The sequence below is a fragment of the Telopea speciosissima genome, chromosome 7 (assembly GCF_018873765.1).
Source record: "Telopea speciosissima isolate NSW1024214 ecotype Mountain lineage chromosome 7, Tspe_v1, whole genome shotgun sequence".
Classification (NCBI taxonomy): domain Eukaryota; kingdom Viridiplantae; phylum Streptophyta; class Magnoliopsida; order Proteales; family Proteaceae; genus Telopea; species Telopea speciosissima.
Window position 1 is genome coordinate 28,818,615 of NC_057922.1, and position 19,129 is coordinate 28,837,743.

At 41.3% G+C, this 19,129-nt stretch overlaps 1 protein-coding gene across 1 annotated transcript in view; it reads left to right on the forward strand.

Moving 5' to 3' along the window:
* The window catches only part of LOC122667700 (coiled-coil domain-containing protein SCD2-like), an 88,985-nt gene that overhangs the window by 30,345 nt on the left and 39,511 nt on the right, over positions 1 to 19,129 (forward strand). Inside the window, exons 13-14 of the mRNA XM_043864090.1 lie at positions 18,039 to 18,152; positions 18,668 to 18,774. Coding sequence (XP_043720025.1) covers positions 18,039 to 18,152; positions 18,668 to 18,774 — 221 coding nt within the window. The remainder of the gene's footprint in view (positions 1 to 18,038; positions 18,153 to 18,667; positions 18,775 to 19,129) is intronic.

A 19,129-nucleotide genomic window follows, 5' to 3' on the forward strand; every position in this document is an offset into this window, starting at 1 on the left:
AAGAGAAAAGGGGCATTAGATCTATTACCACGATAAGGATAAGATGTACGACAATGTTTAGCAAAAATACAAGATTCACACTGAAAAACATAAGATGAAGGGAAAGAAGTAAACAAGTGGGGTAACTGTCTCCTCATAACAACAAAAGAGGGATGACCCAAACGGTGATGCCAAAGCATGACAGACTCCAAAGTACTATGGTCACTCCGACCACAAACATAAGCTGCAGCAATAGATTGAGTAGGTAACCGTGGCTCAAGAAGATAGAGTCCTCCTTTCTCAATCCCACTGCCAATAACCCTCTTTGTCTCCAAATCCTGAAATACACAATAAGAAGGAAAGAAAGTGATACATCAATGTAAGGATTTGGTGAGATGACTCACGGATAATAGGTTAGTAGCAAAATCAGGAACATGAAGGACAAACTCAAGGGAAATAGAAGGAGTAACTCGCACATTACCCTTACCAGAGACAGAAGAAAGGGAACCATCAGCAACCCTTACCTTGTCCCGGCTAGAGCAAATGGAGTAGGAATCAAAGTACTATGACATACCAGTCATGTCATCAGAGGCTCCAGAGTCAATGATCCAGGTGGTTGTAGTAGGAGGAGTAGATGAGACCTGCAGAGCTGAGGCAGAAGTAGTAGATCCTTCAGAGGTAGAACCAGTAGCGGACCCTCTAAGGTGAGACATCAGCCGACAGAAGGCTAAAATATCATCCTGTGAGAGGGAATCAGGAGCCGGCTGGTGTCCAGGTGGGTCAGACTCAGATGTCACTGTCACAGAGTGAGCCCGAGCTCCCCCTCGCTTGCCTTCACGGGCACTAGATGAACCACCACGCATACCAGGGGGCTGTCCACGTAGATCCCAACACCTGTCCTTGGAGTGTCCAAGCTTGCCACAATGATCACATTTGAATCTCTCACAGTGATCTCCACGAGGTGGCCCTTGGCCTTTCCCCCCACTTTTCCAGTCTCTGTGGGAACTAGAAACAAGAGCAGATCTCTCTGTAGATGGTGCAATATCCATAGTGGTTCTCCTGGTTTTCTCACTTTGCAAGTAGCTATACACTTCATCCAGAGATGGAAAGGGAGATCTTCCTAAAATTTGCAGGCGAAGAGGCTCATACTTTGGGTTATGACCACCAAGCAAAATAAGGATCCTTTCCTTTTCTTGGCTCCTGTAGACCTTTGCCCGATCATCAGAATTGGACAACTGAAGGTTGTTATAGTGATCATATTCCTCCCACAAGCTAATAACAGAGTTGTAGTACTCAGATATACTCCTATCACCCTGTTTCATATGGATGATCTTTTGGAGGATTTGATACACCTTTATTGCATCTCCAACTCTATCAAAAACTTTGGAGACACTGTCCCAGATATCTTGCGCAGTCTCCTTACTCATAAACCTTCTACCTATCTCAGGTTTCATGGAGAATATCAACCAAGTCATAATAGTGGAGTTCTCAGTCTCCCACTTGAGATAGCCTGGATCATAGTTCAAGATTTCGTGAAATTTCGCCGATATATTGGTAAATTTCGGATATCTCGAGAGTACCGAGACGAGATGGCCAGGAGAAATGGAAAATGTACAGATTTCGGCGAGATTTAGTGATATTTCGGGATATTTCGGTCATATACCGAAATATCGCCGAAATCTTTTACAATCACTTAAAGCCTCACGTGACTCTGAATTTAAATACAGAATCTCGCAAGTCTTGGTTGAAATTTCGACCGAGACCTGCAGAGAGCTCTCTTTGCTTCTTTTTTTTAGTTTTCTTCCACTCTTCCAAGCCTCATTCAAGCGTTCTTCATCATTTTCGACGGATTGTTACCTTCACTATGTTGATAACTCCATTTACATGACAATTGTGGATGACTACACTCGTTTCTCTACCCAATCAATACCATGGTCCATGTATGTCCTTCAGACAGAGAGCAATGACGACGTTGGTGGCCAAAGGATACAGTTAGGCTGAGACCTTTGAAAATCACGTCCACCAAGTAGAGAGAAGACACGCTCCTTTTCAAGATTCCGATAGACCTTTGCTTCATCCTCTGGGTTGGTCAAATGATGGTCTCTATAATGGTCATACTCCTCCAAAAGACTAAGGAAAGCACTGTAGTACTCAGAAATGGTTCTGTCACCCTGCCTCATTGAGTGAATTTTTTGGTGAAGCTGATAGACCTTGGCAAAGTCACCCACTCTATCAAAGGTCTCAGCAACACTATCCCAGATCGCCTTGGCAGTCTCTTTTCTGATAAACCTTCTCCCAATCTCGGGCTTCATGGAGAAGATCAACCATGTCATGACTGTAGAGTTCTCAGTCTCCCATTTATCATAAGTAGGTGAACCAAGTGCTGGTGCTTTGATAGTACCTGTGATGTACCCAAGTTTCCCTTTGCTCCTGAGGGAAAGCCTCACAAAGTATGACCAATCCAAATAATTAGTCTCATTAAGTTTCACAAAGGAAATCTGGAGGTGTGTGCTCTCATAAACCAACTAAGGGACTGTTGTTGAAGGGGGCTATGAATCAGCCGAACCCAGCTCAGAGTCTTCTGTACCAGCCATCGTATAAGGAAAATGGCACGTGACCATATACTAGGGTACCAATCCAAGTGGGGAGTACACACTCAACCCAAATAAGGATGCCAACACAAGCAGAAGAAAAAAAATCCAGCAAGGTAAAAAACTGAACAGAACTTCAATCCAACATTGTTCAGAATTAAAGGATAACTCAAATCAATGCCAAGACCTCAAATAGAAGTGTCTCTAATCATCCTACAGCAACAAAAGGAGCCCATTATGCTCTAAAGGCAAGAACTAGAAGATTCCAGCAATATCGGGTTTACCTGGGCAAAGAAGAACCTCCACGAGACTGAGTTATACTCAAATGGAAGCAACATCCAGCAGGGAGGAGCATAGGAGGAATAAAGAGTACCAAAAAACGATCCAAATGAGCAGCTTCAAAACCCAAATACATGCCAAGATGTAGACAAACCAGGGACAACAACAGAAAGCTGGCGGAAACCTTAGCAGAATCATGGTTGTCTTCAAAGCTTCATATAACCTTCAATGCAGCTCAAAGGACCTCTTCAATCACTGAAATAGGTTGTATAGAACCTATCTCATACCATTGCAGCAAGGTATTCACATAGGAACCTCTTCCTTAGAATCCCTTGAGTTTTAGGATTCCAAAGAAAAGGGAAAAAATAGAAACAGGAAAGCTGATGCGACTCTCAAACCCTTAGCTCTGATACCAAGTTAAGTTTTAATGTTAGAAAGCAAGTAGGAAGAAGGGAAGAGATTGGAGGAGGAAGAAGAAGAAGAAGACAAAGAGAAAGGAGAGGAGAGTGTTTCGGTAGGAACTCTTGTGTATTGAGAGACTTCTCAATACACCTAAATAACTTCATTACTAGATAAAAGATAATTACATCCAACTCCCTAAGGAGGTAAAAGATAAAAAAGAAGAAAATACAGAATTACATAATAAGGTAACTAATAACAAGACTAGTACCCAAACTACCCTTATTATATAACTTCTAACAGTTGTCACCTTTGATTGTAACCCTTTTAGAGTAAAAAAATTGTATAGATGGTGTCGATCAGGTAGGACACACGTGTTGTTTTTAGGTTCAATCCAACCTTGTCGCTCGTCCAACCAATCACAGCCTACTGCAATAAAGCTCTTTGGAGATGGTACCGGCTGACACCAAGCACCGTCATAGTATGAGGAACACTCAAATTCAATAAAGACTTGACCTGTAGGCATGATGCAAATCTCTCCTATCTGTGACAACATATCCACCACAGATTGTGAAATAATATTGTCATTTCGCCTCTCATTAACACATAATATGGCTGTGCTCCCATTGGATAGACGAACTCGGGTCTTGAAAACGAAGGGAGGTGGATCTATTAAGGCTTGGTTGGAGCTTCCCTCCGCTATAGCTCTGATACCAATTTAATGTAAGGTTAAATCACGAATAATCTAACCCCAGGTTGGATCTTGATCTCAATACATAAATTTCAGACTAAGGGAACAAATCAACAATTAGAACAGAAGATAGAAGAGAAGATGGAGGGATAGAAGGGTAATGGGGATAGGAGACATATTGTTGTTTCCTGGGATCTCCCCCCTCCACTGTTCAACTGACCTCCTCCCCTGTTTGAGGCTGTGTTAGCTTGTATTTTTTTGTTTCTTCTCCCCCCCCCCCCGATTTGGGGTTTCTGTTGTTCTTTTTCTCTTGGTAATGAATTCTTTATTGACCCAAAAAAAACGGAGTTAATTGTGTACAAAAGCGGAGAATACTTGAAGGGAAAGAAGACTTACCAAGAGTCCTTTTTGGTTCCACATCCTGATCTCCACTTTCCTCAGTCAGGTAACACTCCTCTTCCCTCTGTGTTAGATCTTCTCATTGCTATTCGAAAGGGAAAGAGAGGTTGTACTAATCCCATTGCCTAGTTTATCTCCTATGATGCTCTATCTCCCACAGGTGTTGCTTTTCCTGCTGCCCTTTCCTCCATTTCCATTCTCAAGAATGTCACTGAGGCCATATTTGACCCCAAGTAGAAGCAAGCTATATCTGAGGAAATGCTAGAACTTGAAAAGAACTGTACTTGGAAACTTGTTGATCTTCCCAAGAGGAGAGTTCCAGTTGGGATGCAGATGGTTTTACACAGTCAAGTACCGATCTGATGGTATAGTTGAGAGATAAAAGGCCACGTTGGTGGCCAAAGGATACAGTTAGGTGTATGGGATTGATTATCAGGAGACCTTTGCTCCTGTGGCTAAACACAACTCAATAAGAGTTCTCTTATCTTTGGCTGCTAATAAAGATTTGCCATTGTATCAGTTATATGTGAAGAACACATTCCTCCATGGTGATGATCTAGAAGAGGAAGTGTACATGCAGACTCCACCTGGCTTCAAGTTTCCCTCGGCTAAAGGAAAGTGTGTCTCCTCTAGAAGGCACTATATGGTCTCAAACAGTCCCCGAAGGCTTGGTTTGAGAGGTTTAGACATGCCATTTTGAAGAATGGTTATTCCCAAAGCCAAGCTGACCACACTTTATTTACCCGACGATGTAATGGTACCATTAAAGCCCTTATTGTTTATGTTGATGACATTGTGGTGATTGGAGATGACAGGGCTGAGATAGCTAGACTGAAGACCTACTTGGCCCAACATTTTGAAATTAAAGATCTAGGACTCTTGAAGTATTTTTTGGGAATTGAAGTATCAAGATCTAAAAAGGGAATCAATATATGTCAAATGAAATTTGTTCTTGACTTGTTGAAAGAAACAGGGATGCTAGGTTGCAAACCAGCAAGTTCTCCTATTGAGGGGAACCACAAACTAGGAGAAGATTGTGGTCCTCCTCTTGTTGATGTAGGAAAATATCAAAGGCTGGTAGGGAAGCTGATCTACCTCTCTTTGACTCGCCCAGATATCACCTATGCAGTTGGGGTGGTGAATCAGTTCATGCATGCCCCAAGAGTGGGCACTTGGATGTTGTGTACCGTATCCTCAAATACTTGAACTCCACCCCAGGAAAAGGATTATTATATGACAGGCACAACCATCTGAGGATAGAGGGCTACACTGATGCGGATTGGCCTGGTTCAGTTTCTAACAGACAGTCTACATTAGGATATTGTACATTTGTGGAAGGTAACTTGGTCACATAAAAAAGCAAAAAACAACCTGTTGTGGCTCGATCCAGTGCAGAGGCAGAGTTCAGGGCTATGGTTCATGGAGTGTGTGAACTCCTATGGTTGAGAAGACTGGTCCAAGAGTTGGGAGTTGATACTGAGGCACCTATGAGACACTATTGTGATAACAAGGCTGTCATAAGTATAGCACACAATCCTGTGCAACATGACAGGATAAAACACATTGAGGTTGATAGGCACTTCATCAAAGAGAAGTTGGATTCTGGCCTCATTTGTACCCCCTTTGTGAAGACAGGTGATCAAGTGGCAGATATCTTCACCAAAGGCCTCCTTCCTAACCAGTTCGGTACCCTCTTGTGCAAGCTGGGAATGCATGACATTTATTCACCAGCTTGAGGGGGAGTGTTCGAGTTTAAGTTGTAAGGGGTACTTTAGTCAGTGGCCTATTATAAGCCATACTAAGTTGTAATTTTTTACTTTTGTTATTTTTCCCTTTTACCTCCCTAGGGTGGCTTGTGTAAGTACATGAACTTTATTAATGAACCAAACAGGTAGTAGGAGTCGATTCTCCACTACCCACGATTCTCTTCACTCTTCTTCTCTTCTCTTATTCTTCCTCCTCTTTCTTCCCAGCTTTCATTCCTTCTTCCTTTGATTAAATCAACCCACATCTGATTTCGAACTCTTTCTTAGTTTTTAACCTTTTACCAAGTTTAGACAAAGACAGGCCAAATGTTGACATTAGTAATTATTATATCACAAGTAGGGGAATGTACTATAATCTAGTAGTTAGGCATTTTTCTTCTATTAGTGGACGTGATTTTCAATTCTATAGAACAGGCTTGACATGTAAAAGAGTTCATTTAGCACTTCCTTCAATTATATGATGTAAAAACATTTCTTCTTTTTTTTTCCCCAAAGGAATTCATTAATAAGAAGGGAAAAAAAGAAGTGTTACATTGAAACAAAACCTGGGCATTCTCAAGTGAAAAAATTAAGAGGAGAGGCAGCCCCACCAATGCCAAAGCCCTCAGCAGAAGCTCCTCCCCCCCCCCCCCTTCTAATTAATCAAATCTGAACCTAGGCCTGGACGTTAGGCCCTATGAGACTCTACTGTGATAACAAGGCAGCCATCAGTATTGCTCACAATCCAGTGCAACATGATAGAACCAAGCACATTGAAGTGGATTGACACTTCATCAAGGAGAAGATAGAGTCTGGCTGCATTTGTACTCCCTTTGTGAAGACTGGTGATCAACTGGCGGACATCTTCACCAAGGCACTTACCTCTCTTCAGTTTGGTACCCTCTTATGCAAGCTAGGAATGCACGACATTTATTCTCCAGCTTGAGGGGGAGTGTTAGAGTTGTTAGAAGTTATGTAATAAGGGTAGTTTAGGAACTAGCCTTATGTCTAGTTGCCTTGTTTTGTATTTCCTATTTTTTATCATTTTTTATCTTTTACCTCCCTAGGGAGGTGGATGTAATATTTCATTTATTATCAATGAAGTAATATAGGTGTGTTGAGATTTGAGAAGTCTCTCACACACAAGACATTACCACCGAAATATCCTCTCTTCTTCTCTCTTGTCTCCTTCTTCCTCTCCTCTCTTCCTCTTCCTCCTTCAACCTCTTCTCCTTCTCTTACTTGCATTCCTAACCTAAAATCCAACTATTTCCTCATCCACCATGTAAGCATGTCTTGAAGAGAACTGAACTGCTGCCATTGAAAGCCAAAGCATGCTGTAAAGTTGCACCAAAGGCTGGTTGAGAACTTACATTCTAAGAATAAGTGAAATAGTGATTCACCTGCCTCTCCATACAAGTTGCATTTTGAGGCAAGGTGGGATACCTTTAGTGCAAATCCGATCATCGGTGGGCAGCTTCCAATTCAAAAGATGCCAACCAAACATTACTTGGCGGGGCTGAAGGTGGTTACTCCAAAGGAGAGAAGACCAATGAACTTTGGGGTGTTTCAAACGTATTTCCTCCCAGGCAGATCACACACTGAAGATTCCAAATGGTGTGAGTCTCCATATGCATTTATCTTCAATCTCAAAATGAGGGACTTTCACCATTTTAAGTTAAGTTATAATATATATTCATGCTGATTTGACGAGACCCTTCTAACCTCTACAACTGGCTTTATTCTTTTTCTTGGGGTTTTTTCATCCCCTTTAGGATGTTTCTGTAAAATCTGGTAAGTATTCATTTTTCGTTTGTCACACTAGACTCACTTGGGTTTATTTGATGAGACACAAAAGTGAGGTTTTTCAATGTTTTCGCCTATTCCATAGTTTGCATCTATCAGGGTCCGGGGCTTCCCTTGCCTGATCTCTTTCTCCTCCTGGGTACTATAGGGCCCTTGAAAACCTTAAGCCGCGTAAACTGTCAAATAAAGCATTCAGAGGGTTCGGACTCAATATGATGTCAGGGTAAAGATTTTTTGCACTGACAATGGGAAGGAGTATGTCGATGGTGATTTTCAGTCCTATCTTGTTGACCATGGGATTGTCCATCAAACTAATTATGTAAACACTCCCGCACAAAATGGAGTTGCTGAACGCAAGAACAGACATTTATTAGAAGTAGCCAAATCCCTTATGCTTGAGATGCATGTACCGGCCCGGTATTGGAGTGAAGCAGTTCTTATGAGTTATGACTGCATATCTTATCCACATAATGCATCTCGAGTATTGGAGTCCCACTGTCCCATTGTGATGCTTATTGGATCGTCCTCTTTTATTGTTCCCCCAAAGATTTTTGGTTGTGTGTGCTTTGCCCGCAGCCATCAACTCTAAGGGAAATTTGATCCATGAGGCCTCTGGTGTATTTTTCTTGGGTACTCTATGACACATAAGGGTTACAAGTGTTACCACCCACCATCCCATCGTGTGTTGGTTACCATGGATGTTGTATTTTGTGAAACAGAAGCTTACTATTCAGTGGTAACACATCTTTAGGGGGAGTCTGCTTACAGGAAGATGTGCCTTTGGTTGGTTCTATTGATAGTAGCACATTATTCCAGACAGAGGGAAGTTTGGTTGAGAAGGGGACAACAGGCACAATTGGAACTGAATTTTCGGTTCTAGGGGAGCCAAAACCTCTTCAAGTTTTTTCTCGAACTCGGTTTGGGAGACAAGGTGATGACGATACCACTGCTCCATATATGCAAGTTGACACCACCACTACCACTATACCTGGTCAATCGCCTACCCCTGATCCAAGGTCCAATACTCCGTCAGGTAATCTCCTCCCTCCAAGTGATAGTATTCCTTTCCTTGACCCTACTTTAAAGCTACCCGTTGCTACTCGCAAGGGACGTAGAACTTAAACTCAACATCTCATCTCCCATGTTGTGTCATATAGTTTCTTATCACCCTCCTATCTTGCTTTCTTGTCTTCTTTTTCCTCTATTTCTATTCCTCAGAACTGGCAGGAAGCTTTATCAAATCCTAAATGGAAGGAAGCAATGAATGAAAAAATGAGGGCTCTTAGAAAAATGACACATGGGATTTAGTAACTTTCTACCCCATAAGAGGTCAGTTGGGTGCAAATGGGTATTTGCAGTTAAACAAAAGGCTGATGGCACTGTAGACAAATATAAAGCTATGTTGGTGGCCAAGATTTACCCAAACTTATGGGATCAACTACCAGGAGACTTTTGCTCCAGTTGCAAAAATGGACACCATCAGAGTCATCATCTCCTGTGTTGTGAACCTAGGATTGGAGCTACAACTGGATGTTAAGAATGCCTTCCTCCATAGTGAGCTCGAGGAAGAGGTATATGGGCATTCCTCCTGGTTACTCTAGTAATGCTACTCAAGGGAAGGTCTATAAGCTGAAACGTGCATTATATGGGTTGAAGCAATCTCTCAGGGCTTAGATGGTCATTTTTATAGAGCTATGGTTTTAGTGGGATACAAATAGATCAATGTTGATCACACTCTATTTATTAGGCGCGTGGGTGATCACATCACTATTCTTATTGTATATGTTGACGACATTGTGGTCACAGGGAGTGATCCTGCTAAGATAGCTAGACTGAAAGCATACCTGTGCTAGGAGTTTCAAATCAAGGATCTGGGCAAGAAAAGGTATTTTTTGGGAATTGAAGTGGCTCGATCTACTAGAGGGGTATTTCTCTCTCAACGAAAATACACTCTGGACCTTCTTTCAGAAACTGGAATGTTGGGATGCAAGCCTACTGACACTCCACTTGAGAGTTGAGGCCAATGCTCATCTCAAGAACAAGGATGGTGACCCGGTTGATAGGGGCAGATATCAGAGGTTGGTTGGTCATCTCATCTATCTCTCTCATACTTACCTAGACATTGCATATGTAGTCAGCTTGGTTAGTCAGTATATGCATGATCTCATATGGAGGCAGTATATTATATTTTACGATATTTGAAATCAGCTCCAAGAAAGGGTATCTTTTTTTCACCTCATAATCACAAACATGTGGAGGCATTTATAGATTCTGATTGGGCTGGATCACTAGATGATAGGCGTTCCACATCAGGGTACTATACCGTTGTTGGTGGCAACCTTGTTACATTGTGGAGCAAGAAACAGGCCGTAGTTGCAAGATCAAATGCTGAAGCTGAATTCAAGGCCATGACACATGGGATTTGTGAGTTACTTTGGATCCAGGGTCTTTTCCAAGATTTGGGTGTTTGTGTTCCCATGCCAATGATGTTGTACTATGACAATAAATCTGCCATCAGCATTGCCCACAATCCAGTTCAACATGATTGGACGAAACATGTAGAGATTGTCAGGAATTTCATCAAGGAGAGATTGGAGCATGGACTTATTTGCATACCTTTTGAGAAGACTGGTGATCGGTTAGCAGATGTTTTCACTAAAGATCTTAGTAGTAAGGTTTTTCATCCTACTTTATGTAAGTTGGGCATGTGTGATATCCATGCACCAACTTGAGGGGGAGTGTTGTAATATGGGTATGATTTTTGTCATTAGGGTTTCTAGTGTGTTGTTCTAAGGGCATTAATGTACTTGTACCTTCTATCACTTTATCATAAATAAAGGTGGTTGGTGTCTCATTGACACAAGTCAGATTTCTTCCAACTCTCAACAGTCATGAAAGTTATGTTGTATTACTTTGTGGTAACCAGTTAAGGTGCTGCTATGAATGGTTCTGCAAATTCATATTAACTGGCCCATTATGGTTGAAATGTTTTAACTGTGTCTTTTGAAACTAGGATGTAATGTGTTTGCCAGCCAAAGTTTATGGTGCTCTGGATGTGGACCTGAGTTGTGGCACAACTTTGAGTTGGGCAGGGCCTGAACTATACACATAACCACATAAGTACACACATCCACGTTCTTGTACATACATACTGAGGCTTACACTTTTTTACATGCTTTATGCATATGTGTAATATGGTACATTCCAAAGGGGATCTGAATCAGCAGGTTATGATCCCTCTTAGGATTGGGTTGAAGCTAATGGAAGCATAAGGTTTTGGAATACTAGGAGTTGATGTTGTGGAATTTAGGTCAGCTGAAGGACATGTTGGCAACAAGTTGACTATGGAGGGAACTGTTATTTGGCTGAAAGGTGTTGCTTGTAGATGATGGATCTCAGCCTCGTTCTCAGAGACCAATAATTTTCACTTAAAAGAAGAAAATCTCAAGTCTTGATTGAGTTAGAGGAAAATAGGGAAGGGATCCCTTCAGCCAAGAAAGGACAGAAGTTTGGATTCTAAGTTCAATTTTTGGTGGGGGGCAGTAGGGGGAGGAAGCAGAAGGGGCTGTCCATTTCTTGGGTCCTTTAGGCTGCCTAGGTTTTTACTTTCTTATCACAATCTTCTTTTACATCCTTTTCTCTTTCCTCCTGTTAATTTTTCTTTTGTTACCCATCAAGGAAACCTCAAATTTATTCAAAATTAATTGGGCATTCTGTTAGAGTTATTAGTTCTCATGTCCTAGGGGTATTTCTGGAACTAGATATTAACTAGTTTCCTTATTATGTAATTTCTTCTTTTTCTTTCTTTATACCCTTTACCTCCCTAGGGAGGTTGGATGTAATATGTCAAGACATCATATTTGAGTAATATAGGTGTGGAGGGAGAAATCCCAAAATACACAACTTACAACCGAGACTCTTTCTCCTCCTTGTTCTTCTCCTCTTCTTCTTCTTCTTCTTCTTCCTCCTTCAACTTCTTCTTCTTCTTCTACTTACACTCTCAATCTCAATCTTAACTTGGTATCAGAGCGCAGGTTTTGAGAGTTGTATCCAATCTCCCTCTCCCTATTTTTTTCCTCTCTTTGGAATCCAAGAACATAAGGGATTCCAAGGAAGAGGCTCTTATGTAAACTGCTTGTTGAAGGAGTCTGAAATAGGTTATTTTCAACCTATTCAAGTTAGTGATGCTGCCTCTTGAGCTACTTTGAAGCCCTGATGAAGTTTTGGAGCTCACCCAGCTTTTTCTAGGTTTTCCGCCAGGTTCCTGTTGCAGGTCTTGTATCTCCTTCTCTCGGGCTGTGTTTGGATCATGGAGTAGCTCTTTAAGATCGTTTCTGAGTCCTATTTATGCCCCTTATGCTTGCACTTGATGGATATGAAGCTATTTGGAGCATAACTCATTCTCGTGTGACCTCTGTTTCTGCCCAGGTAAAGCTGAGACTGATATTTGGTTCTTTTTCTTGTACTTGGAGTACAGTAGGCTCTTCTCTTAGTTGAGAAATAATTATGGACATCTTGTCTGAAGTCTTGCAACAGTATTAAGTGTTTTTGTTGCTTGGAAAGTGTGTGGGTAAAGGCTGTTCCAGCTTATGCTATTTTTCTTCCTGCTGAAATTCTTTTTTTTCTGTTGTTGGAATCATTTCTTGGGTTGAGTGTGTACTTCCCACTTCTTGTTGGGACCCTTGTGTATGGTCAAGTGTTCCTTTCCTTATACTATGGTTGATTCATCAACATCTGGTCTTGGTTCGGCTGATTCACAGCCCACTCCAACAGCTCCTCGGTTGTTTTATGAGAACACCCATCTACAGATCTCCTTTGTGCAGCTTGATGGCACTAATTACTTGGACTGGTCACACTCTGTGAAGCTTTCTCTTCGAAGCAAAGGGAAGCTTGGGTATATTACAGGTGCCATTAAAGCCCCAGAGCCCAGTTCACCTACCTATGGAATATGGGAGACAGAAAACTCTACAGTGATGACCTGGTTAATCTTCTCCATGAAACCCGAGATTGGGAGAAGATTTGTAAGAAAAGAAACCGCCAAGGCAATCTGAGACAGTGTCGCCCTGACCTTTGACAGAGTGGGTGACTCTGCCAAGGTTTATCAGCTCCACCAGAGAATTAACTCAATGAAACAAGGTGACAAGACCATTTCTGAGTACTACAGTGCTTTGCTTGGTCTTTTGGAGGAGTATGACCACTACAGGGACCTCTAGTTGACTAACCCAGAGGATGAAGCCAAAGTACACCGGACCCTTGAAAAGGAGCGTGTCTTCTCCTTACTTGGTGGTTTGAATCCTGACTATGAGCCAATTAGGCTTCAGATCTTAGGCAGGTTTCCCTTTCCATCTCTTAGTGAGGTATGTAGTTACTTACAGAGTAAGGAAACTCGATGTACTACTATGGCACCAACATCTGTTCCATCTCTTGAGCGGTCAGCCCTCAATATGAGTTCCTTCCGAGACACCAGTGGAGGTGGTAGAGGCCAAGGGCCTAACCGTACTGAAGAAAGAGTAGTGGAGCCAATTGGTGCTAGTGGAGTTGGTCGTGACAGGTTTAAATGTGATCATTGCGGGAGGACAGGACACACCAAGGATAGGTGTTGGTCTCTTCATGGTTGCCCTCCTGGCACTCGTGGTCGTGGTGCCTGTAGAGGGGGAGCTAGAGCACATACTGTGATAACTGAGACAGATGCTCTACAAGATGACTCCACTTTGGTAGATGCAGTGTTTCGCAGGGTTATGTCACAGCTGAGCACATCTCCTGCATCCACAGTGGCCAGTTCTTCCTCATCCTCAACTTTACAGGTCTCCACCTCAGCTTCTACTGCAGCCCAGTCTTGGGTCATTGATTCTGGTGCCACTGACCACATGACTGGTACGTCCCATTACTATGATTCCTATACCATTTGTTCTGGTAAGGACAAGGTTAGGGTAGCCGATGGTTCCCTTTCCTCCATCTCTGGTAAGGGCAGTATCCCTGTTACACCGTCTATTTCTCTTACTTCTGTCCTTCATGTCCCTAACCTTACTCTTAATCTTTTATCTGTGAGTCACTTGACTAAATCTCTGAATTGTTGTGTCACCTTTTATCCTTCTCATTGTCTTTTTCAGGATTTGGTGACAAAGAGGATTATTGGTAGTGGACATGAGGAACAAGGCCTGTATCTTTTTGACCCTTTTTTGCCCACAACTCAGTCCTATGTATGTGGACATGATGATAGTAGTTCTGTGGAGCCTGTTATGTTATGGCACCGCCGTCTTGGCCATCCATCTTTTGTTGTAATGAGGAAACAATTGCCTCACTTATTTTCTTCTATTGCTTCTTCTCATATTTTTCAATGTGAACCATGTATGTTTGCCAAACATTGTCGTTCCTCTTATCCATATCATGGTAATAGAACTGTTGTTCCCTTTCATATTGTGCATACGGATTTTAGGGACCTTCTCCTACTACTTCCTTATTTGGCTATCGTTACTTTGTGTCATTTATTGATGATTTTTCTCATGCTACTTGGACTGTTCTCATGAAGCATAAGAGTGATGTTTGTGATGCATTTAAAACCTTTTATCAGATGATTCTTACTCAGTTTGACACTCGGATCAAAATTGTTCGGTCCGATAAAGGGGGTGAATACATGTTTGGTGGCCTCCAAACCTTCTTTTCTAATAATGGCATTATCCATTAGCTAGCGTGTGTTGACACACCCCAACAAAATGGGGTTGCTGAGAGGAAAAATCGCCATTTATTGGAGGTCACCCGCAGTCTCTTGTTTGGCATGAATGTCCCCAAGACCTTCTGGTCTGCTGCCCTTCTCACAACTTCTTTTCTCATCAACCGCATGCCAACCAAGCTTCTTGATTTCAAATCTCCCTTGGACATTTTATCTCCCAAGGTTTCTGCTTTCTCTCTTCCTCCTAAAGTCTTTGGTTGTGTCTGTTATGTGCATGTTAACAAATTTGCTAGCACTAAACTTGACTCTAAAGCCCTCAAGTGTCTATTCCTTGGGTATTCTTCTACTACTAAGGGTTACAAGTGCTATCACCCTTCTTCTCGTCGGTGCATTATCTCTAAGGATGTCACCTTCCTTGAATCTATTCCTTTCTTTGCTCCTTCTCAGCATCCTCTTTAAGGGGAGCATTGTGGAAGTGAACAGGCTGTTGATTATCTTCACTCTCCTCTCCCTATCTCCCCTTTTATGTTTGATATTGGAACACACAAGACTGTGGAGACTGTGGATGTGGGTAATATGGGTGATCAATCACAATTAGGTATGAATACAGAATTGGTGGTTGAGAATGATTCTGGTAAGGAGAAGGATTACCACATTACCTACAAAAAGGGTGAAGGCTTGTATAACAGAGAAAAGCAGATCTACCAAGAGTCCTCTTTGGATCCAGATCCGCATTCTCCTCAATCAGGTGACACTCATTCTCCTCCATCTGATTTAGAGCTTCCTATTGCTGTTAGAAAAGGGAAAAGAGCTTGTACTAATCCTATAGCCCAGTTTGTCTCCTATAATGCTCTTTCTTCTACAAGTATTGCATTTATTACTGCTCTCTCTACAACTTCTATTCCGAGGAATGTTACTGATGCTATGTCTAACCCAAAGTGGAGACAAGCTATGTTTGAGGAGATGATGGCTCTTGAGAAGAATGGCACTTGGCAATTGGTAGATCCTCCCAAGGGACGTGTCCCTATTGGATGCAGATGGGTCTATACAATCAAGTATAAATCCGATGGTACTGTTGAAAGATACAAAGCAAGGTTAGTAGCCAAAGGGTACAGTCAGGTCTATGGGATTGATTATCAGGAGACATTTGCTCCAGTAGCTAAGCACAACTCCATAAGAGTTCTTTTATCTCTGGCTACCAATAAAGATTGGCCTCTATATCAGTTAGATGTGAAGAATGCCTTTCTTCATGGTGACTTGGAAGAGGAAGTGTACATGCAACCCCCACCGAGCTTCAAAGTACCCTCAGTTGAAGGGAAGGTGTGCCTCCTCAAGAAGGCACTATATGGGCTCAAACAATCTCCAAAGGCATGGTTTGAACTCTTTCGACAAGCTATTCTTCAGAATGGATATTCCCAAAGTCAAGCAGATCACACTCTCTTTACCAAGCGGGGCAATGGTACCATCACAGCTCTCATTGTTTATGTTGATGATATTGTAGTCACTGGAGATGATATGGCTGAGATAGATAAACTGAAAAGCTACTTGGCTAAACAGTTTGAAATCAAAGATCTGGGCCCCTTGAAGTATTTCTTAGGCATTGAAGTATCAAGGACCAAGAAAGGAATCAACATATGTCAACGAAAGTTTGTGCTTGATTTGTTGACAAAGACAGGGATGTTAGGATGTAAACCAGCAAGTTCTCCTATTGAGCAGAATCACAAACTAGGAGAAGATTATGGTTCTCCTCTTATTGATGTGGGAAAGTACCAGAGGCTAGTTGGGAAGCTTATTTACCTTTCTATGGCACGCCCAGATATCTCCTATGTAGTGGGAGTAGTGAGCCAATTTATGCATGCCCCCAAGAGTGGTCACTTAGATGCTGTGTATCGTATTCTGAGATATTTGAAATCATGCCCAGGGAAAGGTTTGTTGTATGCCAGGCACAACCACCTGAGAGTGGAAGGTTTTACTGATGCTGATTGGGCTGGCTCCATCATAGACAGGAGGTCTACCTCCGGCTACTGTACCTTTGTGGGAGGTAACTTGGTTACATGGAGAAGCAAAAAACAGCTGGTTGTAGCTAGATCCAGTGCCGAAGCAAAATTTAGAGCTATGGCTCATGGAGTGTGTGAACTTATATGGTTGAAAAGACTTGTTCAGGAATTGGGTTTTGGCACTGCAGGTCCTATGAGGCTTTACTGTGATAACAAGGTTGCCATCAGTATTGCCCACAATCCTGTACAACATGACAGAACCAAGCACATTGAAGTGGATCGACACTTCATGAAGGAGAAGATTGACTCTGGCTGTATTTGCACTCCTTTTGTTAAGACTGGTGATCAACTAGCTGACATCTTCACCAAGGCCCTTGCCTCTCCTCAGTTTGGCTCTCTTCTATGCAAGCTGGGAATGCATGATATTTATTCTCCATCTTAAGGGGGAGTGTTAGAGTTATTAGTTCTCATGTCCTAGGGGTATTTCTGGAACTAGATATTAACTAGTTTCCTTATTATGTAATTTCTTCTTTTTCGTTCTTTTTACCCTTTACCTCCCTAGGGAGGTTGGATGTAATATGTCAAGACATCATATTTGAGTAATATAGGTGTGGAGGGAGAAATCCCAAAATACACAACTTACAACCGAGACTCTTTCTCCTCCTTGTTCTTCTCCTCCTCTTCTTCTTCTTCTTCTTCTTCTTCTTCTACTTACACTCTCAATCTCAATCTTAACTCATTCCTCCATACAATATTCTTTCCTTAACATTTTATTTTAACGAAATGAAAATTTTAACTCCTAAACTATACTTGGACATTCTGAAACTCCTTTTTATTTTTTAATATTTAAAATGCTTTCCAATTTTAGAAAATTCTAATAGCATTCCTGAAATACATGGGATTAAAATCCTAAATCAGATAAACTTTGACATCCAATGAAGTATTCTTCTTATTCTAAACAACTTCCTGGATTATAGGGATTCAACATGTACCTGGACAACTGACATTTCCTCTCTCATGAGAAGCTTGGCTGCCTGGACCGAGGCAATGGAAGCCCTTGAAGGCTCATTAGGGGCCTAATTACAGGCCCTTAAGGTGGACAGACTGTTGATCCACCATAGGATCATTAGGGAGAACATGAAATTTTATAGAATCCATTGTTTTACAGAATACACATTTTTGGGCTGACCGAACACAAGATAATTGGTTGCATTAGGCCTGTGCTCACCCTGGCCGGACCAAACCCATCTCATCTACTTTATACATCCTTTTGTGAACATATCTTTGGTGCTTAGTTATTAATCTGCATGCATTATGTTCAGATAACCCCTTATTGAACTCATTTTAAAGCTGATTATCATGATGCAATTCAATTATCGTCAAGCATACTTTTCTGACTTTCATATTAATATATCAAACTATTATCTTTTCCACACCTATTTTTTGGGATGCATTGTGATCATAGCGATATTCTTGTGGTAGATATTCATCCAGAGATTGCTGCATCAAAGTATGAGTATTGGTCATCCTTAGCGCCCCTTCCTCTTGAAGTTGTTTTATCTGCTGGTCAGAAAGCTAAAGAGGAAAGCTCAGTAGGTTAGATTTCAATTAATGTCGGATATGTGAGAATTTTTTTCCTTTCTTTGGGTATTCCAACACTAAACTTGGACAATATGGTTTTTATGTGTTTTTTCTTCTTTAATTTCTGTGACGTGTTTCCTTAAGCTTTGCTTGTTCTAACTGAAAATGTTTTATAGGAATTGCTTCAAAGCAATAGAATATTGAATTAGTCACAAAGCAAAGTTATTTTCCTGAAATACCATGGTGGTTTGTTGATCCATGATACAATTGCTGCCCATGGAAGACATAAACCCTGCCATAGTGTTGGATTTTTTTTCCTCAGTCAACCTTGCCTAAATATGATTCCTTGTCCTCTGTACAATAAAAAAAAGAAGAAAAAAATACGAATGGCTAAGAAATACAAAATTGATTTTGTAAAGGAAAGTTGATTTTTCGAAGAAAATAATTGTTAAGACAAACGAAGTCTTAATATCTTGTTTTAGAATGTGAAATACAAGAATTCTCTAACTTTATGGAGAAAACTGATGCAGAGGAAAGGGATAACGTTTCACATGACTTGAATCAACTACCCGGGGAGGCAAAGATTGAGAGCATGCTTTTAGTTGAAAAAGGAATGCGGGAGCTAGCTTCACTAAAGGTTTGTGTCATTTCCTTATATTTTGATATACTGTGTTATTTTTGTTTATTTTCTTCTTAATCGTTGTCCTTTTTGTTGTATTGGATCCCACAACTCGGTAAAATGAACATTGTGGTATTAATGCAAATGCATGTCGAGCAACCCAATGAATTATATATCAGTTATTATGGGGCAATATGGGAAAGTCTACCATCTGTATACTCGCTTGCAGAGGGGAATGGAAACAACTGCAATTTATGTAAACATAAGGGTGAACTAAAGTCTATTCATCCTTTTTTCCCTTCCCGTTGAGCAGCAGTTCATTAACTGGCTGAAAAGTATTGAATTTTATTTTCTTACATGTAAAAACATACTG